The following is a 27,813-nucleotide window of genomic DNA, read 5'->3' as shown; positions in this document are numbered from 1 at the left end:
AAGGAAACAAGATTAGGGGCCATCCTAAGGTTTGAAGGTGGTAATATTGCTGGGGGTAAAAATTAAAATGCTGAAAGCAAAAGGGCCTAAGGAGCAACGGCTGAGGCACGTTAGGAAACAGGATTATGACCTAAGGCATTATGGCATCATGGCCTCTCCCAATAAAGGGACAGAGAGCGGAGAGAGAGAGAGAAGAGTAGTCTAACAGCGTTCCCACTTACTGTGATTTTACATGTGTGATGTGATACCACTGCAGAACCAGTCCTGGTAGGGAAGTGTTTCTGAAAACAGGATTACACCTCTCAGCCTTGTGCAATCTAATATAATAAATCTTAAACTATACCAGCTACAGAGCACTCAGCCCAAGGGCTACTGCGGACCGGAGAAACAGCTTACTGCAGCGGCAATGAAAGCCAGCCCCACCGTGCTACCGCCGGCTTACCTCTGCTCAAGGTACCCCAAGGCCTGCCTGACGAACTCCATGCGCACCTCCACGCTGCCGCGGCTCTTCAGGGCATCGGTTGCTGGCACCAACAACACGTCTGTCATTTGTTTTACCATAGTCCACATGTCAGAAATGCTCTGTGCACAAACGAGACTGCACGTGACAATGCTGCAGGGCTGGAGCAGTTACGTGGCTCGTCATGGCACTATGATCTCAAAGGAAGGCAGGATGAGGAGGGGGTGAGGTTAACGCCGTCTGAGACCTGCAAGCTTAAGCTCAGCGCAGAAGCTGCGTCGCTGCCCTGTCAGCCTTCAGAGTTCCCACCACCGAAGGGCACCCCTGCTCCTGCCCCGAGTTGGTTTACAGATCAATTACATGCCGGGTCTGACATAACCACCTACATAATTAAAAGCACACAAAAGTAACAAGAACACTGAATCTCTGTGGGTTATCCCTTAAGAGAGAGTGAATACATTTATAATCATCCAAAGCTCTAGGAGTTTAAACTCAAAGAGCTGCATTTCAGTCCTTACAAGGTTATTTGAGTTTCTCAAGGCTTAAAATAAGAGTTTAACCTAAATAATACAGGTTTTGTTCTCCCAGAGACTCTCCAGGGGCCACTGGTCTTATCCCATCTGGTGAGCGGCCCATTCCCGTTCTCCTTCCCACTCGCTCCCTCAAAAGACACTCCCAGGAAAGGAGTGGGCATTCTTCCTTTGTGTTACCACCACACAGCTGGGATCACCTCTCCCCAGAATCCTCCCGCCTATAAATCTCTCTTTAAAAATGTGTTCCCTGAACCCTTGGCAATACTCTGAACTTAAGAATTCTTGCAGGATAGCACTGTTTAGAGAAAAGGAGGTTTACACTTTTTTCAAAGCAAAAGAGAAAAGCCTGCCTGTTCTCATGGTCTGTCTCAAAAATTACAACTGTTGAACATCCAGCCAAATGGACTCTATGGTGGGATGATTGGTGAATTCTTATTTTCTTCTTTAGGTCTGTTTGTTTTGCCTTATATTTTGCTATTTTTAAAAAATTAAAAGCTAGATACATTTTTGTGGTTTTTTTTTTTTTTTGAGACAGAGTTTCACTCTGTTGCCCTGGCTAGAGTGAGTGCCGTGGCGTTAGCTTAGCTCACAGCAACCTCAAACTCCTGGGCTCAAATGATCCTACTGCCTCAGCCTCCCGAGTAGCTGGGACTACAGGCATGCGCCACCATGCCCGGCTAATTTTTTCTATATATTTTTAGTTGTCCGGATAATTTCTATTTTTTTTTTTTTTAGCAGAGACGGGGTCTCGCTCTTGCTCAGGCTGGTCTCGAACTCCTGAGCTCAAACAATCCGCCCGCCTTGGCCTCCCAGAGTGCTAGGATTACGGGTGTGAGCCACTGCGCCTGGCCATTTTTGAAAAGACAAAAAAAAAAAAAAAAAAAATCTGTGTATGTGTGCTCGTTTCCATGGTATCTTTCCTCCTAGCCACCTACTAACCCACCCACTCACCCATCCACCTCTTTGTTCATTTTTTGCCCCCTGGGGGAGAAAACTGGATGGGGGGGGTGAGAGAGAGAGGGGGGAGGGAGGGAGAGGAAGGGGAGGGAGAGAGAGAGAACAGAGTGTGTGTGTGATGGAACCAGTGGTAGGTGTACCAAGAATGCTCACAAAGACCCCACCTGAGTCAAGTTTCAAGTTTAAGGGGCTCACAGGTGTGAAAACTGCATCACCTTTACAATTCTTGTTAAAGGACCCATTAGTCTTCTAAGGAGGAAAAATGGTGAGCGGGGAGTCAAAGGCTGACAGGACTTCAAAGCAAATATAGCTTGAGGAGAACTATTGTGACCATTAATTGATCCTAGCTGGGCCTTTCGAAGATGTACTTAAAAAAAATCATCATCAAGAAAACCACCCAAAATTATTTAAAATAAAATTCTGGAAAGAGTTAACATTTGATTCCACAGAATGGAGTGTCTCTGCAGCACATTTCCGCCAAGTCAGCAGGCTGCTAATCCCATCTGAACACGGCCCCCAGGGCCCCAGCTTTCTCCCCGGGCTAGGCTAGCTCTGGGCGCTACCTTATCATCCAGCTCTGCCACGGAAGCACAGAGGTCCACAAGGTTAGGCTGCAGGTGCCCGTTTACAATCTTCTCGTTATAGATATAAATCTGAAATGATGAAAAGCAAAGTAAACGGCACAATTTCTATTTTCACTTCTTTTTAAAACCTCCTGAAGCAGTTCTGAAGCCAGGAAATGGTCAGCAGAAACTTTAGCCAACTTTTCCTTCCTCGGAGTGGCTGAGCTATCCACACTAGCCAGCTCCCCAGCTCTGTGTTTGAGCTGTGGGCAGCACACCAAAGATAATTGTTACCCCAGCCCTCCAAACACAGGAGAAATGGGAGCAGGGCGGTCCAGTGGGAGGAGTGCCACAGGCAGTTCTGTGCCTCTCTGTCCCAGAGAGCAAGGACAAGGGGAAGATGAAACAATGGAAGGACTCTGGCTGCTGCTTCCTAAGAACTAAAGCAAAGTTCGGTAAAATTCTGGCAAAAGGACTGAACGGCCCCTGGTCCAGCGCTCATGGACCGAGTACAGAATGTCAGGGTACAGTCCCTTCCACATGTGTTGGAATAGCAGTTGCCGCACACTTGGAATATCCATTTCTTCTGGAAAGAATCTCTGGTCTTTAGGTAAAATTTCTCAAGAAATACTACCTATGTGAGCTTTAAGGCATGGGAAAGCCACTATTACTTTGGATTTTATTTTAAAAGAACTAAAATAATGATGGTAAAAACTAGTAAGCTCTACTCTTGTGGAAGGTTTCATTTTGTATTTGAAGTCTTTGCTCTACCAAGGACTGAACAAAGGAGGGGTTAGACAAATCATGACCCCACTGAACCTTCATTTTCTCTACTTTAAATGGGGGACATTGGTATCGCTTCGCTCCCAGGGCTATTATAAAGATTAAATAAAATGGTTTTAAACTATAAAGTAGTGCTTATTCACTCAACAAGCATTTACTAGGGGCCTTCACTTTGCAAGGTGCTGTGTTCAACATGGGATATAAACATTCACTCTAAAATGGAGAGGACAGCCATGTAAACAGACATAAACATGGTGTGGTGGTATCCCAGGTGCTATAAAATGTTAGTTTTATGAAGTTTTAGTCTTTGCAGATGTAGAAGATATACAGTTTCTCTCCTCAGAAGCTTATAATTTCATTAGGCCTCTCTTCATGGCAATGGAGGGAGCCAGCCCTATACTGAAGGTGAAATTTAAAGGGTGTAGATGTGCAGGGGAAATAGGATCTAAAAACCGGAGCAGAAGGAAATAAATGGAGGCCGGTGGTAAAACATGAGTCAGAAGGAGGGAGAACTCATCTGTGGGAAGCTGATGGAGCTGGCTTCAGCTGCCTGCTGTTTGAAGTGGCAATGGTACACTGACGGGGAGGGGCTTTTAAAAAAGCATTTAGAAAATTTCTCTCAACAAGGGGTAAAAGAGGGAACTTCTGCTAATACCATCAGCCAGCCAGGTAATTCAGTTAATGCAGAACTCCACTGGCTAATTGACTGGTGTTACAGATCACAGGGTCTAACAGTTCCACGCCCACTGCTTACCTCCACAGTTGCTGTCTGCTTCTGCCTCCAACCACCCCACTCCAAGTTGGAGGGAAGGAAGGAGACGGGTACTGCTGAGGGTCACAAGTGGCACTGACGTGTACCCCTTAGAGAATCACGGGAGGTGGTAACAGCTGAGCGATGTTCCTGGGCCAATTCTGGTACAGGATGATCTTAAGGGGATGGAAGCCCACTACCCTCAATTTAAGCAACAGGAATGTTCTCCCTTCTTGATACTTTGTGGGGGCAAGTGGCAAATTACAATAAAACACACGGTCAGCTGGCACTGCTTTATTCAAAAAGTCAATTCCATTTTCAGTCCAACGGAGTTCCTGTGCTTACCACAAAGCACCTCAAGCCACATCCTCATTATCGCGTGGCCATGATCTATAACCAGAAGCCTGATCCCCAAAACATCGTGAGCTCTTCCAAGACAACAATGATATTAAGTAGTGCTAAATACAACATGCTTAACAAGGCAGAAAAGTGTGTAGAAAATTTCTCTCAGCAAGGAGTGAAAGGAGGATTTCTGGTAATACCATCAGCCTAACACGCAGTTCAGTTAATACAGAACTCCATTTGTTAAGCAGTGCAGTTGCTCAAGGCTTTACTCTACACAGCGCTATTGCCAGAAATGCAAACTGAGATGCCTTGGTCAGTGCAGAGGATAGATTTCAATTTCCCCAAATCAAATCTGAGTCATTCTAGTTCCCTATTTGATAGACTTCCTCAGTGGCCTATATGGCAAAATATTAACCAGTCCTCTAACTGAAAACCCAACTTGCTTTCGGGGTTTGACCTTCACATGGAGTCTTTGCTCCCTCTTACTCCCCAGAGGCTCACAGAGGATTTTCCTGGGTTAAGTCTTCCTTGAGCATACCCTCACCTGCCGGGCGTAGGCCATCTCGATGCTATCCAGAGAGCTTCGACCAGGGGGTCCCACGTCACTGATGTAACTTGGCTGTGGATAAGCACACGTTCAGAATTGGTTAAGAACAGTATTCGGTCATGTGAAGAAATAAAAATCACATAAACATCCTTGTCTTAACAGCTGTGAGGAGTCTGTTTCCTAGTTAAGATTTCCTCCAAATGATGATTTTAGGGATTTCAATAAAATGCAACTTTCTTACCATGAACACATGGGAAGAGAGCAGGCACTGGACTGGATTAACTAAAAAATAATAGGAGGCTAGATAAGCCCTACTGATATCTCAATGACTGTTTCTGGAAACGCATATCTTTTCAACGTTCGGTTTTGATGCCAAGCCCCCTCTCTGCCTCATCTTCCCTCCCCATGTCTTCACACTTGTGAGGCCATCACTTTCATTGGTGGGCCTCCTGTTTCCATCAATTGTATCAGGCAGTTGAGGGAACACAGTTTATAGGTCACAACACCAGATTTAGACATTTCCAATCTAGAGTCTACACTACGACAACAGCTGCTGATTAATTTTCTGTTATCTGAAGATGTTAAGCCTGGCTTCTAAGTTGAGCAGTCATTCATTCATACAGTAAATATTTGCTAAATGCCTGCCATGTGCACAGCTGTGTATACATCCATCTCTATAGGGACAAAAACAAGCCAGCCTAGAGAGCCTGTCCTCAAAGAGCTTACCAGCTGAAGGAGAGAGTCAGATACAAATATAGTCATGGGTCACTTAACAATGGGGATGCATTCTGAGAAACGCATGGTTAGGTGCTTCGTCGTGCAGACATCTACTATACACCTAGGCTATATGGTAAAGCCTATCTAAGCTACAAACCTACAAGCATGTTACTGTACTGAATGCAGTAGGTAACTGTAACACAATGGTAAGTATTGGTGTTATTTAAACATATCTAAACATAGAAGGTACAGTAAAAATAAGGCATTATGGGACCGCCATTGTATGTAGTACATGACTGTATATGAAAAAAATTTACCAGTCTTTTTTAAAAGACTAAAGTTCATCTTTAGCTAAGCTTATTTCTTACTGTAAACAAATACGCATCAAAATTAGGCATATTCCTAAATTTCCAATATGTTAGTTTGTGCTGTAGCATAACAGAGATCAAATTCTTTAAACTTATCTTAGTTAAAATAAATCTTATCTCACTTTTTAAAAATGTTCTATTCTCTAAAATCTGAAGTACAGCAGTTAAGACCAGGCTTCCTGGGAAACCAACAGAAGGTAGCAGACAAACTTCGCAGCACTGTGAAGCTGGTAAAGGAATACTAGAGGAAGCAGGCACTGGAGTAGGGGCTAGGGGAGGGGCAGGTGGCAGAAAGGTGGTTTTAAACCCTCAACTCTGGAGAAGGAACACTGCGCTATCAAGGACACCTGGGTCCTAGGAGGGCCACTTCAATGCCTGGTTTTGGGGTCTGGAGCACACCACTTAGAGCCTCAGACTCGCACCGGTCAAGGAAGGGGCTGTCCTAGATGATCCTGAGAGATCCCACTTAGCTCTGATCTCCATGCTGTTAAAAGAGCTTAAACAGTTCGCTGATCTTCATAGATGCTGCTGGCTGGCTGACCCAATGGCCATTCCCAATCCCTACCTCTCACACCTTTACTCCCTGTCACCTTTCAGGTTGGCAAATAGAATTAGATATATCCAGTAGTGTGTTGGTGAATGTTTAACAACCAGCTCTTGGGAAAGGGGACCTGATGTGTAGTATTTGCTGGTTTTTGTGGTATAAATACTCCCACCAAGGTGCTATCAATTAGATTGCAAATTCCTAGAAAATTTAACAATAGGAACTCATGAGCTGGCCCCTACACACCACTGAATATACCCTTTCCCAGACTCTCTTACAGCCAGGAATGGAGTGCCCGAGTTCTAGCCAATGAGATGAAAACACAAGTCTGCTAGTGCATCTGGGGACGGCGTCTGCTCTTTCTGATAAAGGTGGGGAAAGAGCTGGCATGGCCTTTCAACTCTCTCCCCTTCTTTCTGCCTCGAATGTGAATGTGATATGTAGAGCAACTATAGCCATTTCGTGAACCTAAGGTAAGTGGATGTGCCACAGACGGTGGTGTACAAAGACAGAAAGGTACTGGGTCTCTGACGGCACTGCGGAATAATTGAATTAAGGTCAACACTCTTCACACCTGCAGATTTCTTGGTAGGTGAGAAAAATAAACCCCTATTCAAGCCACTCAATCTCAAGTTTTCCATTATTCACAGCTGAAAGCATTCCTACCCGAAACATAGAATTAATAAAAACCACCCAGTTACAATAATAATGATAGCTATATTCAATGAGCTCTTACTATGTGCAGAGCACTGTCTGAATTTCCATGTATTAACGCCACAACCCTGTGAAGCAGGTACTTTTATCATATCCACTTTACATCTGAAGGCACAAAAGCACACAGAAAGGTGAAGCAATTTGCCCAAGTTCACGGCAATAGGAAGCTGAGGGTCCCTGGCTTGAATCCACCGTCAGGCACCACGCTCTGCACTCTTTGCCACTATGCTATCCTGCATGCCAGGGCAGCCCAGGGCCTCTTTCCAAGGCCAGTCATCACAGAACAATAGAGACAGCAGTGGTTAGAACTCCTGGCTCTACTTCTTACTAGCAACAGGACCTTGAGCATAGTGCTTCTTTTAAGCTGCACTTTCTTTGGCTGTAAAATGGAGGTAGTGATGGTACTCACCCCGCAGGTTTGGACTGAAGATTAAATGGGGAGAAAAACAGTTTTTACCCCACAGCACTACTGTGAGGAATAGGTAAAAAGAGTTTGGCACAGTGCCCAACACGTGGCCAATAAACACTCGCTGCTGTTATTACTTTATAAACAAAAAATAAACCACCACAATTAACACAGGAACGAATCCTACGACGAACAATGGATAGATAGGGACATGCAGAAACATGACCTAAAATATTTTACTTTGTGCTGGCTGGAAAGTCGCATCTCATTTTTCTACAAGGAACACACATTCCTTGTTGGAAGGGAACCCCACCGACCAGAGCATTTTCTACTTCTAAACTAATTCTGAGTGTTTCCGGTAACACTGTGTTGAGGACTGTTCCATTAAAAGACAGCCACTTTTCTGGAAAAGAACTATCTGAAAGCTGAAGATCCCATAGTCTTTCTAAAGAACAGAGCAGTCAGCCTGTTAATTCCAGTTACCTAGTTGGAGGGGAATAAACAGGGGAATGAAAACGAGAACAGCACTGAAGCATTTCTTCAAGGACACAGTTGTTTCAGCTAAATACACAGGAATAGCCTTTAGAAATATTTTCCAGTACTAAAAACCTAATTTTTAAAATTATCCATTTAAAAAGTAGTTGGTTTTCAGCCTTCAAATTTCCATTTAAATTAATTTTGCCTAATGCTCTTGTTTTCAGAAGTACCTCTCCTTCAGCTACCCTTGGCCAGACCGCTATTTCACCACACATAAAAAGTCAATTATCCATCAACAGGGCGTGTACGTGCACATTCCCGAGCAGAGTAACCGGCAAACGCTCAGCTGGAGTTCCACAGCCAGGGGCTGCCTGAGGGCTGGGAAAGCAGGTGCCAGTCTGCCGTGTGGGAATAACGTTCCAAATGCCTCCGATGGATCCCTGGGTTTCTCTGCACCGGGCTTGACTAAGCCACAGCAGGAACAACAGGACAGGAAAGCAGCAGTAAGGATAGCAGCAGGGAGTCGGAGACCAGAAAGGCACAGAAGACAGCAGGGTAAAGCCAGAGAGAACAAGGGGCTCACCCAGGAGTCTGGTGATATGTGGAGAAAGAGCAGCCTCCGGGAGCACAAACTGAGAAGGGTCTTGCCAGAGCAGACGGTGTTCCCCAAACAGCCCTGGGACAGACAGGATGGGGCTGGAGGGTGGCAAGAGGGAACTGCCAATTTTTATTAAGCACCTGCTATTGTACAAAGGTATCCAGGGATGCACAAAACTCTCTTTCCCTGTAGGGCACGTTCTAGTTGGGGGAAAAGGAATGTGACTAGCAGTCCTAGCAAAACAAGTATAGAGAAAAAGAAAATATGGTGATACTGCAGAAGGAAGAGAGTTTACTTCCATGGAATGTTTTTGCTTTATGTAAGCAAAATACAACCAAAGTGATTAATTTACAGTAGTTGACTATAAAATCTATATGTAAAAGCCCAATACTTCTAGAAAAAAAACACCAACCGGGGGCCAGAGGACCTAGGTCCTAAATGCAACCCAACTAATGACTGCGTGACCATGGATAAATCATAATACTTGAGAATAATACAGGAGAATAATTCTTGGGTCATTCATAGGATAGAACACTATCACAGCCACTAAAAAATGACAGAAACCTATGTGTACTAAACTAGAAAAGCTCCAAAATAAGTAAAACCACATCAAACAAAAAATGCTAAATTATAGAACCTAATGTATAAAACGATGCCATTTACAGTTGTAATAAATTGATGGGATGTACATCCACATACCAATGTGCACGTAAGTACCTGAGAGGAAATGGAAGGGGGCGCACCACTAGCAGAGGCTTTATCTGGGGAGGGGATGGAGACGGCAGCAGAGTTTTCCCAAGGCGGTCTATTTTTCTCTACCATCAGAAGAGTGCGCAAGATCACGTGTTCATGTATATAATACATCATGATGGTAAAATGAAAGGCCTGTTGTGTTGGGGTTTTTAAAAAAATCTTTTTGAACGAACGGCAGAGCACTTTCTATACTTGAATTCCTACTCAAACCCCAACATGTGAACCAGGTCCATCCCCAAGGAAACTGCCAGGGAGCCACAAAATATATCTCAGAATCATCTAGTCTGGAGTTTTCCAATTCAAACTCCGTCAGTCTACATTTTATTGTATTTCTTTGAATCTACTACACCATCTATTGTAAGACATATCACTTTATGTACCACTATGAAAAAAATAATGCTATCACTGAATTTAAGACATATCCTCATTTCAGAGGTATCAAAATGTAGAAACGATGCATGACTAGGAGCTGATGAAATATGGTATTAAGTCAGTTATTAAAAATAGAGACTATGTTCAACATATACAGTCCACATATCACAGGTATGGAATGTCACCATCATTATCTATAATTATTAAGGTACAGTTTAGATTCTCTAGAAAGTCTGTTCCTTGTAAGCTCTTTTCCAGACAGTACCTTAAGGGACACCCACTGACTATGTCCAATACCAGTCACTAGACTACACTGAAGTTAGATAAATTTACCTTTAAACACTATTTTAAAAGTTGGCTAAGCTACATCAAGGATTCCCCAAACTGTTCAAATACCCCTTGCTGTCACGCAGGCCTCGAGGCACTGGGGAGTTCTTCCTCACACACACCAGACGCAGGGACCAGATGCATGCAAGAACTGGGGCACGAGGGTTTGCAGCCACAAGTCTCACTTCCTTGCTTCAAAGCACATTTTTATTCAGACCACAACTTGAAAAGTTATTATGAATCTTTTAATTCCCACCTTCCTTAAAAAATTATACCCCTTTCTTCCAGTGATAACCTAAGGAAATTAATTTCCCAAATTGACTTTATGCTACTGAAGCATCATTTCCTTTACTAAAACTTGCCAGGAACAGATAATACCAATGTCTCCGTGGAAGGAATTGGGGGAAACTCCTGTTATTGGAAGGCTTGGGGGAAAAATGTTTCAGGAACCACCCTATCCTAGTCCATTTTTGCTTTTTTAAAAAAGCTCTGAACCTCTCTTTTTATTAACGTATACAACTCTGGGCATTTTCTTTCAAATATAAGGTTAGCTCAAAATGATCTGAAGCATCCTCTCTAACTAGTGACTCTTCAGAGTCCAAGAACCTTATTCCTGACAATAAGGTGCCCAGAAAAGAATGTTTTTGTTATCAAGTCATACTTCTTTATTTCCTCTGTTTATAACCAAAGATTTTTTCATTCCTAGCAATACTTTATAAAGCAAGGAAACTATTTAAAAAGAGATGGATCCATATTAAAATGATGCAAGTAAACTTAACAATGTGTATCTTAGCAAGTACTAAGTCACACAAATAATACTAGGGTACGATGAGTTTGGGCTCTATGCCAGGCACTGGGCTAGGTGCTTTATGCGTATTCTACATTCCCCTACAACAGTTCTTCAAGAAGGGAATTTCGTAACAAGGAAACCCAGGCGCAGGAACCCAAGGCTTGCTGAATTCCAAAACCTGTCTTCTGACCTCAACACTGTGTGGTCTCCTCTAAACACAATGGACAAGGTACCTGTCCAAGTGGAGTTAATATCACCTTTCCCTCATTTTAAAGGAAATTATGTGGAAAAAGCCTATAAAAACACATGGCTCCACATACCCACTAGAATAGTTAAATTTAAAAAGACAGAAAACACCAAGTGTGGCAAGAATATGGAACAAATGGAATTCTCACATATTGCTGGTGGGAGGGTACACTGATACAACCATTTTGGAAAACATTTTGGCGGTATCTACTAATGCTGAAGATATGCGTACCCTCTGACTCAGCAATTCCCCTCTTAGGTTATGCATCTTAGAGATGCAAACATATAGTCACCAAAAGATACATGCAAGAATGTTCACAATAGTGCTAGTTATAAAAGCCAACAAGTAGACACTACCCAAATGTCCATCAACACTAGAATGGATAAACAAACTGCAGTTTGTTCAGCCATGAGAATGAATGGCTTACAACTACATGCAACAATATAAAGAATGTTATACAAGAGCAGCCAGAAACAAGAGTAACAGGAGTATATATTGTATGACTCCACTGACATAAAGTGCCAAATTAATCTATGATATTAGAAGTCAAAACAATGGCTCCCTTCTTGGTAGAGGGTGGCGACCAGAAAGGGACACAAAGGGGTTTGCTGGGGGATTGGTCATGTTCTGTTTCTTCATCTGGGTTTGTTCCATTTGTGATAATTCACTGAGTCGTATACTTACAATTTGTGCACTTCTCTGCATATTTGTTATACTTCAGGATAAAAGTTCAAAACAACAATAACCAACAAATCTGTAAGGTTCCACAAAAGGGCAATTCCCTGAATAATCTGAAGAGAAAACTGCATCACCTGCCAACATTTACAGCAAAGCTATCCACTCTACTAGGTGTCACAATAGGGAATAGCAAAAGCATCGTTAACTCCCTTCCAAGGGGACTCGAGGTCGGGGAAGAAAAGTCTACTAAATAGACTATTCTATTTTTAAGAAGGGCAATCAAGAAAGAACATCTCATTAGCAATTTATAATTACTTCCAAATCCCAACACGGAACTCAACCTATTAACACCATTTTAAAAAATGAAGTTTATAAAATCATGAGCCGTTCTAGTTATTTGCCCAGATTCACAAAGAATTGAGAAAGAAACATTAGGTTGGCCAGAGTCTTATAAATTAGTTCTTCTTTACCAAAGACTCTGATTTCAGTCTGAAGTCTTTGAGTATAAGAAATATGGGATAGGGTCCTTAATGAGCAATTTCTAAGACAAATAAGTTTGGCATCTATTTATTTGGGGGAAAATAGAAAAACTGGCATTTAAATCAGGAGCAAATCTGTAGATACAGGATGTGCAAAATTACCTGCGGACACCACGAACTGCCAACCTACCTATCCATGACCTAGACTTTAATAGAGGGATGGTCTAGATGCCAACAGCCCTGGGACCCACCAGCATATCACATGTCTCTCTGAGCCTCAACGTGCACAGACAATGCCAGCTACCCATGAAACAACTTCTGGGGAAAAAGACTTAACAGGAAGCACTTGTAACACTACCTAAAGATGTCTATCACTGTGACTTTTATAACACTATAATTTTTTATCTCCACCTCCAAATTGTATGAATCTACCTTTTTTTTAAGACAACAGCAAGGAATTGCCATTATAGATCACGTACTTTACATTATTGTTAATCTTCTCCAATAATTCCATTTCACCAGTGAGGACCCTGATGGTCTACAGGTTAAACAACTTGGACAAGGCCTCAAGACCTAGTCACTGCTGATTTGGAAAAGCTAGGATTTGAAGCCCAGGGCTGTCTTCTCCCGACACCAGAGCGGTAAATGTATGGCAAGCTATGACCTCCCCTGGCACAAACGCAGACATCACTGATCAAGCAAGACACCCTTTCCTGCCGATTCCAGATGCAGCCTCAAAATCCCTCTCAGGAAAGATCTCCAGGATGTATTCAGACAAAAACAAAAATGCAGACCAGAGCATACAGTAAGCTAACTTTTGTGTAAGAAGAAGCAGGGATAAGAATACATAGTCTCATGTGCTTGTATAAAGAAACACCGGAAATATATACAAGAAAGTAGTAATGGTGATTAACTATAGAGAAGGCAAAGGGGGAAGGGAATGGGGTACTTGGGGACAACTACCCCATAAAGGCAACTACATTGCCTTTATTTTTTAAATTCATGCTGGCAATTCAGACAAATGTTATTTAACATAGCCATTCTACCATCAGTTTCAACATACCCCTAATACTTCAGTTAGCACAAAGTTAGCTAGAGCCAAATGATTTACTCAACAAATATTTCTTGAGCATCTACTATGTTCCAGAGACTCTTCTAGGCACTGGAGACAGAGGAATAAACAAAAAAACCCCAAAATCCTTACCTTCATGGAGCTTACATTCTACAGTGAGAAACAGATAATATATAATTTAAAGACATAAAATATATACTATGGCACATGTCAGAAAGTGTTTAAAGGAGACATACAGCAAGAAAAGGGGATATAGGAAGTGTTCAAGGAGAAACGGTTGGTTTGGATTTTAGGGCCTTGAAAGGCCTTACTGAGATGGCATTGGGTAAATATTTGAAGGAAGTGAGGGAGGCAGCCATGTAGTTCTTTGGGCGAAGAGCATTCTAGGCAGAAGCAACAGGAAACACGGAGGACCTGAGGCAGGAGCAAGCCCACCAGGTTTGTTCAAGGAACCTGTAAGGAGCCTGTCTGGCTGGAGCGGCAAGAGCAACGGGGAGAGCAGCCTAAGATGAGCTTAGAAAGGCAACCAGACCAGGTCATGTAAGGACTCACAGGTCACAGTGAAGGCTTTGACTTTCACTCCAAGTGAGGTGGGTATCAATGGAGGGTTGTGAGCAGAGGAGTGACACAATCTAATCAGTCTTTTAATAGTGTTGCTCTGGCTGCTGTGTTGAGAAGAGACTATAGTAGGGTACAAGGGCAAAAGCAGGGAGACTAGTGTGGTCAGCAGCCTCTAAGATGGCACCAATAATCCTCACCTCCGGGCATTCAAGCCCTTGTATAACTCTCTCCCCTTGAGTGTAGGCTGGATTTAGTGACTCACTTCTAACCAACGGAGGTAATGGGATATTACTTTTAAGATTAAGTTACAGAAAGACTATGGTTTCTGTCCTGGGGGCTCTTTAGTTCTCCCTCAGACCCCTTCCTCTTGCTCTAGGGGAAGCCAGCTATCATGCTGTGAGCAGCACAATAGACAAAAAACTGATGTTTCCAGCTAAGAGCCAGAGAGGACCTAAGGCTTGCCAAGAGCCAAACGAATGACCTTGGGAGTGATCTGCTTTGCATCAAGCCTTGGGATGAGTGCCATCTCCGCCAACACCTTGACTGTAGCCTCTGGAGGTCCTGAGCCAGAAATACTCAGCTAAGCTAAATGCTTGTTTTCAACAACTAAGGTTTGAAGTAATTTGTTACAGAGCAATGATAACTAAGACAGTAAGTCAGGAGGCCAGTTTAATAATCCAAGCAAGAGATGATGGTGGTTTGACTAGTGTTAAAAGTGGGGGTAGTGAGAAGTGGGTGGATTCTGGGTATATTTTAAGGTAGGGTTAACTGGATTTATCAACATGTGAGAGAGATTGGGTGTGAGATGGGTGAGAGGGAGAGGACAAAAATGAATCTGAGGTTTTTGATGTGAGTAAGTGAAAAGCTGGAATTGCCATTTATAAAGATGGGGAACTCTACGGGGAGAGAAGGCGGGTTAGGCGGGAGTTGCTATCATGACTCAGTTCTGGACATATTTAGCATGAGAAGGCTATGAGACATTCGAGTAGAGCCAAGAAGGCAACTAGGTACATGGGTCTGTGGTTCAGTGCTGCAGGTACGAATTTGAGAGTCTTTGGCATATGGATGGTATTTAAAGCCACAAGCCCAGATGAAATCAACAGGGCAGTGATTAAAAGAAAAAATAAGAGGTCAAGGACCCAGCCTGGGACACTCAAACATATAGAGGTTGGAGAGTTTGAGGAAAACTCAGCAAAAGAGACTGAGCAGAAGCAGCCAGACGTGTTGGAGGGAATCCAGGCAAATGCAACATCCTAGAAGCCAAGTGAAGAAAGTGTTTCAAGGAGGAGATAGTAATCGACTGTGCCAAAAATACTAGTCAAGTAGAGAAGCATTCTCCAACTTCACATTTTTATTGAGTGGTTTATCTTTTGGATTCAACCTACCTCACTTTCTTGAGTAAAGTCAAGGGCATCTTCTCCTGATGCCAGAAGTGTGTGTAGAATTCGCTGTTTCACTTGCTCCCACTCAACCAACATTGACTCTCGATGGTACTCCTCAGCCATGCCAAAGGTCTGTCAGAAAGGAGCAGAGAGCAATGACCCACATGAAGAACAAAGCACACGGTTTCCTTTAAAGCCCAACAGAAGCTCAAAGTCCCCCAGACCTACCATTTCTCCCTAAGAGGAGCAAAAGCAATCTACTTTTTAAATTATCCTTAAAGAATTTACTGACAACTGTTTACACGACCCTATTTCATTGATACTAAGACATTTTTAAAAATCTTTTTTTTTCCTGAGACAGGGTCTCACTCTGTCATCCAGGCTAGAGTGCAGTGGCGTCATCATAGCTCACTACAACCTCAAACTCCCGGGTGCAAGCAATTTTGCTGCCTCAGCCTCCTGAGCAGCTGGGATTAGAGACCCACGCCACCACACCTGGCTAATTTTTGTATAAATCTTTTGTAGAGAGATTGGGTTTCATTCTTGCTCAGGCTGGTCTCAAACTGCTGGCCTCAAGCAATTCTGCCACCTCGGTCTCCCAAAGTGCTAGGATTATAGGTGTGAGTCACTTTGCCCGGCCTAAAAAAACTATTTAACTGTGGTAAAATATGCATAAAATCTACCATCTCAACCATTTTTAAGTGTACTGTTCAGTGGTATTAAGTATATTTACACGGCTGTGGAACTATCACTACTATCCATCTCCAGAATTCATCTTGCAAAACTGAAACTCTCTACCCGTTGAAGAATAACTCCCCATTTCCCTCTCTCTCTAGCCCCTGGCAGCCACTTTCCTACTTTTTGTCTCTCTGCACTTGACTACTCTAGGTACCTCGCCTAACTGAAATCATACAGTATTTGTCTTTTTGTGACTAGCTTATTTCACTCAGCATAATGTCTTCAAGGTTTATCCAAGTTGTATCATGTGTCACAATTTCCTTCCTTTTTAAGGCTGAAAATATTCCATTGTACGTACATACCATATTTTGTCTACTCATCCATTCACTGATGGACACCTGGGCTGCTTTCACCTTTTGGCTATTGCGAACAATGCTGCTATAAACACGGGTGTAAAACATCTCTTCAAGTCCCTGCTCTCAATTCTTCTGGGTGTATACTCAGAAGTGGAATTGCCAGGATCATATGGCAATTCTATTTTTAACTTTTTTGAAGAACTTCTATACTGTCTCCTCCACAAAGGCTGCACCATTTTACATTCTTCCCACAGTGCACAAGGGTTTCAATTTTTCTGCATCCTCACTGGCACTTAATATTCTGGGTTTTCTGGATAGCAGCCAGCCTAATGGGTGTGAAGTGGTATCTCATTGTGGTTTTGATTTGTATTTCCCTAATGATTAGTGACATCAAGCATCTTTCCATGTGCTTATTAAGACAAACATCTTTTTAAAACCTCTGAAATTAGGCTGTATATTACAACTGATGGCATGTCATAGTAGTATTTTTCTTTGTAGTACATAAAATAATGATGTATTATAAAATCAAGGGTATCTTAAGATTTGATAAGCATGTAAGATAAGGAAAGACAAAGATGAAAGATTCTCCTGGTGATTTTATTTATTTTTTTAAGAAACGCTAATATTTTCATAGGAGGAAGCATACCAATAAAAGAAAAACAGCATTCTGGATTTAAGTTTCCTACCAGTCTACTCAAAGTCATTGAAAAGTCTGCCAAACCTCACCAGACTCACCATACCTGCTGGTAGTTGCCAAAATAAAGGCATTCAGGCAGAGAAGAAAAAAGAGGAAGGGGGGGGGAAGGTAGAAGGGAAAAAGAGAAGAAAGAAGAGGCCAAAAAAACTCTGAGGAGAAAATTAAAACAATTTTCAGAGATAAACTGAGTTATGACCATTCTTAGCCTATTATTCTTTAACACATTGACTGCCACACTAGAAATTTTTTTTTCCTCGGGACCATGGTGTTTTACTATGAAAACAGAATAAAAACTTCAAAAACTAAACAATCCTTTCCAATTTAACGAAAAATTTATTCTTTATTGTTTTCTGTGCATGAGTTATATGCAACTGGAAAAGTATTTCTCTCGGCTTCCAAGATGAAGAGACGTGTGAGTTACATAAGCTTCACGAGGCCCCGGGCTCAAAACTATTGTGAGTTAAATACAACTCAGATGCAGTTAATGTTAGTTGGAACCGGGTTTCCCATCAGCTTAAGCCCACTTTTCAGGAAGCCATTTCATTTACAATCAGACTGGCATCCAATTAGGCAGCATAAAGGGAATGAGTATTAGTAATGCTTGCTTTATTTTTGGCAATGTAGATAATTTATACTGATAATATCCATATACATGAACTTCAGGGAACTGTTAGAAAACCACATATACTCTTCCTACAAATGGGATATTTGACTTTGGACCAATATTTCTTAAAATGTGAAAAGGGGACACCAGACACACACGCACACAAATGATCAGGAAGAAGGTTGGCACATTGGACCCCTTTCTAATATGCATTCTTAACACACAGGAGAAATGTCAATCATAAACTTTAAAAATAATCTTCCACCTGGTTTTCTTCTTTTCACTGACAGGCAAAATGGCTTATTGTAGTTAGTTAACCTGAGCTGAGAAATCCCAGAGAAAAATCCTTGCCTCTTATTCTCATTAGTAAACTTAAACACGAAAGCTATACATTTTGAATAGAGAGAAGTATGATGGAACAGAAAGGTGGGGTGAAGGGAAAGGGAAGAGATACTTCTCCTAGAAGTTATCCAGAAAGAATGCATGCACAAGTGAGCCACATCTTCTAAAACTCTTCCTACTTAGTGTTCAAACCAACAGCCTCCTCAGTCTTGAGCTTCTCTCTGCAAGGTAAAATGGAGGCCCGTGTGGAATGAGGACCAGAGAATGTAGAAATAAGGAGTTGGGGGAAGGTTGACACATTATACAGCTTTTGAGCTTGCAACAGGAAGTGAGGCACAAACTAGACTGTGGTATCACCACAAAGTGTCACAAGACTTCTTAAGGACAAGATCTCTGGCTAATAAAGAATGGCAGAGTGGGTAAAGGCAGTTGAAGAAAACAAGACAATACACCACTCACAGAAACTGCTGATCAGGACAGTGGGGCGACAGATTTCCAGCACCAGGTGAGGGTCAGAATGACAACAGTAGAAATTAACCACCCTCTGTTAATTAGGCTGCCCACCTGTGTGTCAAGAACTCCTGCTCAGTACTTTGTAAGTACTTTGAAAACCAGCAGCTTTCTGGGCTCAAATCCTCAGATATATCTGAGAAGTATGCCAGGCTACTCATTTAGAAACTAACTGCCCCACAACCTGAATGAATAGCGCTATGGTTCCATCCATTGCTAGTGTGATAAGGAGCTTCAAATAAAAATATATGGCCCAACATTAAAATTCTCTTCCCTTGACCACATCACCCCCAGCTTACCTTAATTACATTAGAGGCAATGGAACATCCAATTTGTGAGCTAATCAGGGATGATCAGCCACCCACCTGCCCATTCCAGCCTATTCTGTTTATACCCATGTCTAAACCAGTGGATTAGGTGCAAAGAAGAATGCTAACTAGAGGAACTAACGAGAGAGAATCAATAGAGCTACTTAACTATTAATAAGAACTAAGAGGAGGACAGTGAGAGTCTGAGGTGAGGTAGGAGGTAGGGACAAGAAAGAAAGAGACCCAAGGGAAGAGGAGATAAACTGAAGGAAGGGGGATCTAGAAATTACAAGGAAGGCAAGACACATCACAGAAAATGACAAGACAGTGGAGAAACTATTAGAAATTCAATCTGAACCTTTCAAGTTATTGTTATGTGTGGAAAATATTTCTCTTTGAACACAGTTAAGAAAAAAAGGCAGGGATAGAACTGGGCAACTGAAGTAAGAACAGGTGGGGAGCACTTGAACCCCATTTTCGTAAAGGGAAGAGGGCAATATGCTTTGACTTCACACCAGTTTATCACTGAGCTGTTGCTGGCTTTTAGAAACACTGCATATGTTCTGATAATGTTGTTCTGTTTTTGCTGGGATGTACCAAATGGGAAAAGATAGGACACATTTGTGGTTTTGTAGCTTGTTTTCTTGGCATTTCAGCAGGACATTGGCAAGTTATTCAAACATGAAATTGCCACTAAAATGCCAGAAAGCCGCTCACCTTTTGTTTGAAAATGAGTCTTGCTCAGTGGTAGTCTCCTGGTGTCCAGACAGGTCAAAGGTCTCCCCTTAGGCCAGCTCCCAACACTGGAATGCCTCCCTCACAAACACATATGCACACATTTTGCACTGTGGTATGTCACCTAAATGTTTTGGCTGGCTGCACATTTAGTCTCAGTATGCCACAATGTTCAGAGACTGCCAATTTCAGAAACACATTCTGTGGGGTAAATGGATTAATAAGGCTTGGTAGCATTCGACAATCCTAATTTAATTTCATTGGTCCTTTACAGCAAGAGAATCAATGCTGGTGAGTAAGAAACTCATAGTGTGAACAAAAAAAAAAAAACAATTTTTTTTTTTTTTATTATTTCCAAATCTGAATCAAGTGAATTTGTCTATTTCTAGGAGTAAGTACTGTTGCCAACAACATAATTTTTGGGACTTTTACTCTGATAATCAAACATATCAGTCATTTAAATAACGCATTTGGAACACTGTCTTATAAATTAGAGCTGGCAAGCCTCCCCGCTGCCCTGTCTCACATTAGTCCTACTGAGACATGTTCACCTTCATAAGATGTTTTAATAAAGCACACTGAGAAGCAGCATTTTTTCACTTTATTATTTTTTAAATTACACAAATGATACCTAAGTACATTTCACTTGCTATATCAAGGGTTAAATAAGGAAACAGCAAAGCAGAGGTCTCCCTTCATGCCTACTCCCTTTGCAGAGAGACACTGATAGCAGACGGCATGGACTCTGCCAGCCTCCTGCCTGGGGAAAGCTGCCCTTCTAGAACCAACTCCACAGGATAGCTAACTTTCTCCTCCCTCCCCCAAAGACCCCAGTGGCCTGAAAATCTCTTTCTCTGTAAGGGGATGTTTTGGATAGGTTTTGATCTTTTGATTCTTGTTGGAAACAAATGGCGACAACACACATGTTAGTAAATGACCTTTGAGCATCTTGCAGGAATGCTTTTTGCAAAATATTGCTGCACATATAATGGCTGCTCTGGCTGACTTATTTACCATCTTTTCAAGCACAGAGCTAGTTTTTTTTTTAAGACTTGGAGAAATTGTTAATGTAAAAGGTGGTACAGCCATATTGCATAATAAAAGGAAAAGAAGTTGAGGGAAATTATCAATGATCATAATTTCTTTCCTGAACTAGTGATTTGATAGAAACAAAATACCACTTACACAATAATGAAACCAAAAGACATTCTGGGCCTTCCATTTTCACATTAATTTAATAATTAATTGTCCAGTCCAGTGTCTCGGATGCATTTCAGTCACTAAATACATATAGTTACAAGCATGGTATTTTGCTCAAAAATGGTTCCTGAAGAACTCTCTCCAGTAGGAGAGAGCTGGGTCTGGAACACAGACTCCAGCTTCCAGAACCTGCATTCCCCTGGTATATACTGCTGCCCTCGTAACTATACACATCTACATTTTGATTCGTTTTCTTACCCTCTTCCGGGACTCTTCAATGGCAGACAGCAGGGCATTGTCCTTCTCATTCTTTAGGAAGCCCTATCAAAGGGGAGAAAGATGACACAATTTAGGTTAAAATTAACCTTCAAGTAATCAAAAGTATACCATAGGACAAAAAAAATAACCATAAGGATATCTGCTACTCTGCCCACCTCCATCTTACAAAATTCTCTCAACTTTAAAACATCAAAGTAAATGATTCTTACAGATATTTCCTAGTTTCCTTCAATCTAGGAGCACATGACTGTTCTAAGATAAAGACCCTATGAAGCAGTAGTGGGGAGTCCCATGTGCCATAAACATGTAAAAAGTGAACAGTCAAGACTATCCTTCAAAATTCCTAAATGGCTCATACTGTACATACTGCTTTGGCTACGTGGCCATTCACAGTTCCTCTGTTTCTTAGTCCATATTTCTCTGTTGATTTCAATTAATTCTTCGATTTCTTCCTTACATGGAAGACACCATCATAGCCCACTTGGCTGGGTGCTATTCATTTGTTGGCCAATGGCTGAGAAACCCTATAAATCATTTATTTGCACATTTCTTCCAGGGTTCTGCCATGTGCATTCCCTATTTCAGGTCTGATGACATCCACTGCTTGTTAAATATAGGTGAGGCGAAGAGACAGTCTACAAATCCAGTTTAATGTACACAGGTTAAACCCCTGCAAAATGAAACTATACAATAACACAATGGCTGAAAGAAAAGGCTTTGAAATGTGACAGTTTCAAATCCTAGTGCCTCCAGTTACTAAAGGCAGGACTTTACCCAGGTCACCCAAACTTTCCATATCTCAGTTTACCCACGTGCAGCAGTAAGATAATGTAATCAAGTTCTTGGCCCAAGGCTCAACACACATAGTTCTATTAGAATTGATTAGATTTAGGTCTATTGGTGATTTTCATTAACAAAACATGCCCAGGGTGACCTGCTTGCTGCTATTCATTGTCCTTATTTACTCGAGCTGAGATCTGGTGGGAAAGAGGGCAAGACATTGTCCTGACAGCCACAGCAGCAGACAGACACACATGCAGATATACAGAGTGGGCTTCCATGCTAATACCTTGCCCTTCATACAAGGGTGGAGTTTCTTTTCCGAAGCTTGGGGAATGGGGTTGAGTAGGAACAAGGAAGATGATCCATCAACTAGAGATCAAAGTCTAGCTATAACATGGAAGAATTCAAGTTACCCTACACATCAGATCCACCTACACTCCCATGCAAGGCACAAGCATGTTAAGCACACTAATGGTGCATTTATACGTGTTTAAAATGACTTGCTTTTTCAGAACCATGTTTTTGCTTTTTAAAGAAACTTTGAAGAAATATAATACAAAGCAGAATTCTGTGAAAATTTTTAAAATGACAAGCTAAATTAAAACACACTTGACAGTTTTCTTGTATTGGGAAACTTACTGTCATGGTTAATTAGTTCTTGATCACTTACTACATTTTAACAACTGTAATGTTTTAGTATACAGTCATGTGTCACTTAAGATGCTTAAGACGGTATAGCCTAGTACACACTTAGGCCATATAGTGCAGCCTATTGCTCCTAGGCTACAAACCTGTACAGTATGTTTGTGTACTGAATACCGTAGGCAACTGTAACACGATGGTAAGGATTTGTGTATCTAAACATATCAAAACATAGAAAAGGTACAGTAAAAATATGGCATTATAATCTCATGGGACCACTGTTATATATCTGGTCTGTCCTTGACCAAAATTTCATTATGCAGCACATGACTGTGTTCCATTCAAATAGTCTTTTTAAAAAATGGGGGAAGGGGACAGGATAATACCGGGATATAAATTTAAATATTACTAATCTTCATAGATTCTCCAGCTCCCTTATGTATTGGCCCATGACTCCCACACCCCTACCTGGGAAGTGCACCAGGATGGAGAGGGACAATGGCTGGCAGGCCCAGCAAAACGTCTCCTCGTAAAGACTCCTCCAGGGCAGTCTCTGAGGCAGCTCTGAAGACACAACAGGAAGACTGCTCCAAATATGCGTAGTGATAATTGGGGTGCGGGGCTGGGGTGTAATGACCTCAATAAACTAGAGGTCATAAAGCAAGGAACCCACGTGGTCCATTCAGAAGTGGGCAGCCTGTCACTGCATGCCTGCCTCTGGCCATCGCAGGGGAGCCAGACACAAGATGATGCCCCAAATTTTAACGGGCCTTGTTTGTTCCCTTCACAGCAAATGATTTCATCAAGTCAACAAACCCTTGGTATGAATTCCCTTTCGTGAGGGGTCTTCAATGACTAAAGCTAAAGCCTTTGGTGTCACGGTTTATAAACAGCTATGCAACTACTATCAATGATCGATGCTCCCTATCAGAGGGCAGGCACAGCCTGTGCTCTGCTGCACCTTTTTGTGGCTGCCCTTAAGCTGCTGATTGTCTAAACAAGCCACCTTTGCGGGTGAAGAGACAGCCACTGCCTGACAACGCCTGGTCTAATTTTTCCTTTTTGGTAGTGGCGGGGGTGTCTGGGTTAAGTCGGATGTCCTGCCCCACCCCTTGCGGCTTCCTAGTCAATGTCCAGCCCAGTCCAGTCTTTTACCTGCACCCACACCCACATCTCTCTCTCTCTCACACACAATTAAAACACAAGCGCAAGCAATAATCAGACACATTTGTTTAAAAGCAAAATAATATTCTGCAAGAAACACAACCTCCAATTTCTAAGAGATGAAATTTCAAATAGAAGTTAAGGAAAAAAGAAAAGACATTACTGCTTTAAAGCAGATAACTCTCATCTTTGTAAAGCTACATTTTAAAAACCTCAATAAATTAAATGACGTATTTGTATGTGAGAGTCAAATTTTAGACCTCACCCCCATATGAACAAATACTATTAACCATTATATACCTTAAAAAAAAATCATCATGTACATCAAAAATTGGGCCTTCTCTATAGTAAACTGAGCCCACAAAATAAATTCTGAATTTTAATTTTTCATCCTTTATTCCCTTCTAAAATGAAATGCTAAAACAGGTTACACACCACATTTTTAAACAACATAATACTGGCCTATCTTTCAAAAAGAATCTTAAAAATAATAACAATTTCTAGTCAGAATAGCGCTGGGACCTGTGTGCCACCTAGTGGTGGTAAGTTTTTTTAAAGCACACACACCTCAAGGAAAAGTAACAGCCCACAGGAACTAAAGAACTAAAAAGTTGGGTGGAAACATCCCTGCCTCAGCCCAGGTTTCCCACAGATCTCTTCTTTGACTTCCCCTTTCTACCTGTGTCTTTCCTTTCCTTCCAGCTCCTCCTGTGAGGCATCTCTCGTGTCCTCACCCCTGAGAGTACTTGCAGAGCTTACTGGAAAGTGGGTTCTCTGGAGAGGGGAACCGGGCCCGAAGGGTGAATGAGCTCCCTGCTGTCCTTAAGACCCTTCCTTGGGCACAGAGAGGCCCCAAGAGCTCACCTCCTGCTCTGAGATGCCAGTGTCTAACTATGATCCTCAGAGCGCCCATCACTGGTATCCCCTGATCTCATCAACGAGCACTTTTTAATTGCTCTCAGCCCCCCAGCCAACCCTTCTACTGCTGGTCCACTCAGTAAAGAACACCCCACAAACACTTGCAGGCTGGCTAAGTAAGCAGATTACTCCTGACTTCCCCGTCTGTACACTGCTCCTCACTGCCAGAGTCCTGGAAATAGATCCTCTTCTAACTGGCTCCTTGAATGTGTTTTGGTTTCCAGCTTCCTATTCAGGCAGCAATTAAGGGCCAGACACTGCTCTAGGCAATTCAGAGACATTATTGCCAATACTTTAACAATATGAAAGAATAGACAAGATCACCCTGGTCTCTCCCACACCCCTCCTTCCCCCCATTTCACTGGTAAGAAACTGAGGTTTCGATATTAAATAACTTGACCAAAGATTCCTAACCAGGAAGATGCACAGGCAGGATTCCAACATAGTTCTGACTCTCGAGGCCAATTGTTTCTGAGATACTTGGAAATAGTAAACCTCTAAATTGTGAAAGTAAAGAAAAATTTCTCTCTTTAAAGAGATGAAGCCCAGGAGGAGAGTAAAATATCCTTAAATTTGTTTTATCGGGTTATTAGACCTCCTTTACAGATGATGGAGCTGAGGCTCAGAGAACATTAATACAGCAGTACTAATAACAGCTAACACTTAAACGGTGATTACTTTGTGGCAGGCATAAATGTGTTACAACATCTGGTTCTAGCCCTCACTTTTAACCCAATGCTACTGCCTCTCAATACTACTTAACTGGATCGTACTTTTAAAGGAAATCTTTAACGGAGATTTAAAAGGAGAGCAAGTTATATGAAATGGTTTGGTGGGGTTCCATGTTGAAATGACCTGGTTGATAAGTAGCAAAGCTCAGATTTAGAACCCCAATTTTGTGACCTCTTATTTGCCCTTCTTCACTGTCTACCGTGCTGTCTCTCATTACAGTAAATCAAGGTGGGATAAACAGATATTTTATGGTTACATATTTATTCCTTCCCCCCTCCAGCCCCACTTCACACAGGGGAGGAATGAGACATCATGAAATCAACTAGCATTTTTTAATGAAATAAAATGCAACAGAGATATGTGGTATGGGTATTGTTTTGTGAAACTTTTGTTTCAATTATATATATTTATATGCATTTTATTTCTATGTATTTGTATTTATGAGTCACAGTCCAAAAAGCTTGAAATCACTGATCTAGAGGTCAATTCCACAGCGCTCCAAAATATTATTACTATTATTGTTGTGAAACAATAAACACCATACATCTGTCCAAGTAGTATCTCCAGCCACCTGTTCCATCTTTGACAGAGGACATGCTGGTCTGCCTTGCACTGGCTGAGAACAACCCAGAATGTAACCTCAAGGTAAGTCGATTCTCCTATCAAATATGTTGTCACATGTCAAGGACCAGCAGCTGAGGTGGCTCGTAAATGGCTCAGATCAAGAAAGACAGGCATGAGATCGCCTTATTTTTAATTGCCACGCAGATTCTGGGTTTCAGAATACACATGGAAGCTAATTCCTTCTGTGGAAAAGGGGAGTGGGCAAAAGGATGTTTGGTTTTGCCAAAGGGCCAAATTCTCTTAGCTTATTTGCTTTCCAAAAGTGAAAACTGCAAGAAATAAGGGTCTCTGTGGGAAAAATTTCAGTATCCACTTTAGCCGGGAAAGATGGCAAAAAAAAGAGCTTATATTGATTCATTCATGGTTCTTTCCTTCTCATCTACAACCAATAAGTGATTTGTTGAAAAGTTACATTCAATAATTTGAATTGAAGAACATATACATTAAATATAACTTCAAACAGAAATAAATAATAAGAGTCTAAGTTGGTCCCACAAAGCAACAGCCGTATTTTACATGGCCCTCAAAACACCAAAGACTATTTCATGTCTCTTTCCCTTAAACAAACCAACTGGTAATCCACCTTGTCAAAATTTAAAGTGAGGCCACAACAGAGTAGACATTTACCAAAAGGTGTCAACACAACACAAAATACAAGGTGGGTGCTACAAATATCTTGTATCATCTCTCATTTAATACACAGAATATATACAAATTAATAGGAAATCTGTAACCAATATGTCAAATCAAAATAATATTAACACAAAGTGAGCAGTGGCATTGGGAATGATCATGGGTTGTTGGAAAAAACGTTGCCAAGACACAAGCAACAGCTAGGAAGGCAATGAAGAAGTAAAAAAATTAAAGCAGATCAAAAAATAAACTTAAAAAATAATCAATAGAGGATCTTCTCCAAGATGAAACAAGAATTCCAACAAGTACTGGTAAACATTCATTAGTACTTTAGTTAGCGTGATGAAGAAGTGTTCAAATTCCATAAAGACAGAGTGAGAATTGTATCCATTGTTTTGCTTCAACTCATTCTGAGTAACTACTACTCCCTACTCTCCCTTCACCTCTCCCAAACCTTCTTCCCTATTTCTGAACAAATGACCTCTTCTGAAACCTTCTCTTAGATGAAAGTTTTACAAAGGTAAAAAATTCCTACTTATGGAGAAAATGAGGAAGGATGAAGAAGATACTGTTTTCAGATGAGCACAACAGAAATCCTGCCAGTACCGGCTAGCCAGCCGCTGGGCTCATCAGATGGTGTGGACATGCTTTTCATTAGCTTCTTCTGTGGTGCCTATGCTGAGAATGCCTCCAGGACTTTTTCAAATGCAAAGAGATGTTCATTACTGATAAAGCACAGAAAATGAACAGAGAAATTCTTAAATTTGGGCATTTTCAAGATTTGGGGAACTTCCATAAGGTTTTAGAGCATGTTTATTTATTTTATTAGAGCACTATTACTGCAATAAATTAAGAACACATAAAATGTCAGCTTACAAGGCCCATGAGAGACTGAATTTCCTTCCGTAAGAACTAGAGACTGCATAGCAAGTCCAGGGTTTATTCCCCAACAAGTCCCTCTGCTTGTTTTCTATAAAAATTTTAATACTTTAAATTATTTGTTCACAGATTGCATATATAACTTCAAAAATACCCCTGCAGAAAGCAGTGCTAAGCGGGCAGAGCTGACATTTGCCAACTGTAATATGTTTTTAATGCTGTTAAATGATTTCTCACTATGCATTTATGCAAAAGCCTAGCCGCTCTCATTCAGCAGGTGGCAGCAGACGCTGCAAGAGTGACTG

General features: G+C 41.6%; 1 protein-coding gene across 1 annotated transcript in view; it reads right to left on the bottom strand.

The window, feature by feature from the left end:
- NUP93 (nucleoporin 93kDa) overlaps positions 1 to 21,175 on the bottom strand; it is a 37,041-nt gene extending 15,866 nt beyond the window's left edge. The window contains exons 1-5 of the mRNA XM_012657442.1: positions 21,113 to 21,175; positions 15,428 to 15,556; positions 4,937 to 5,011; positions 2,514 to 2,603; positions 443 to 582 (exon numbers count right to left, since the gene is read on the bottom strand). Of these exons, the coding sequence (XP_012512896.1) occupies positions 443 to 582; positions 2,514 to 2,603; positions 4,937 to 5,011; positions 15,428 to 15,547 (425 nt within the window). The 5' untranslated portion in view covers positions 15,548 to 15,556; positions 21,113 to 21,175. The remainder of the gene's footprint in view (positions 1 to 442; positions 583 to 2,513; positions 2,604 to 4,936; positions 5,012 to 15,427; positions 15,557 to 21,112) is intronic.
- Positions 21,176 to 27,813: the final 6,638 nt, after the last annotated feature.

This window comes from Propithecus coquereli, unplaced genomic scaffold, assembly GCF_000956105.1.
Source record: "Propithecus coquereli isolate 6110/MARCELLA unplaced genomic scaffold, Pcoq_1.0 Scaffold540, whole genome shotgun sequence".
NCBI classification, from domain to species: Eukaryota; Metazoa; Chordata; class Mammalia; order Primates; family Indriidae; genus Propithecus; species Propithecus coquereli.
The sequence above is the reverse complement of the archived record's forward strand: the minus strand, read 5'-3'. Positions and strand labels throughout refer to the sequence as shown.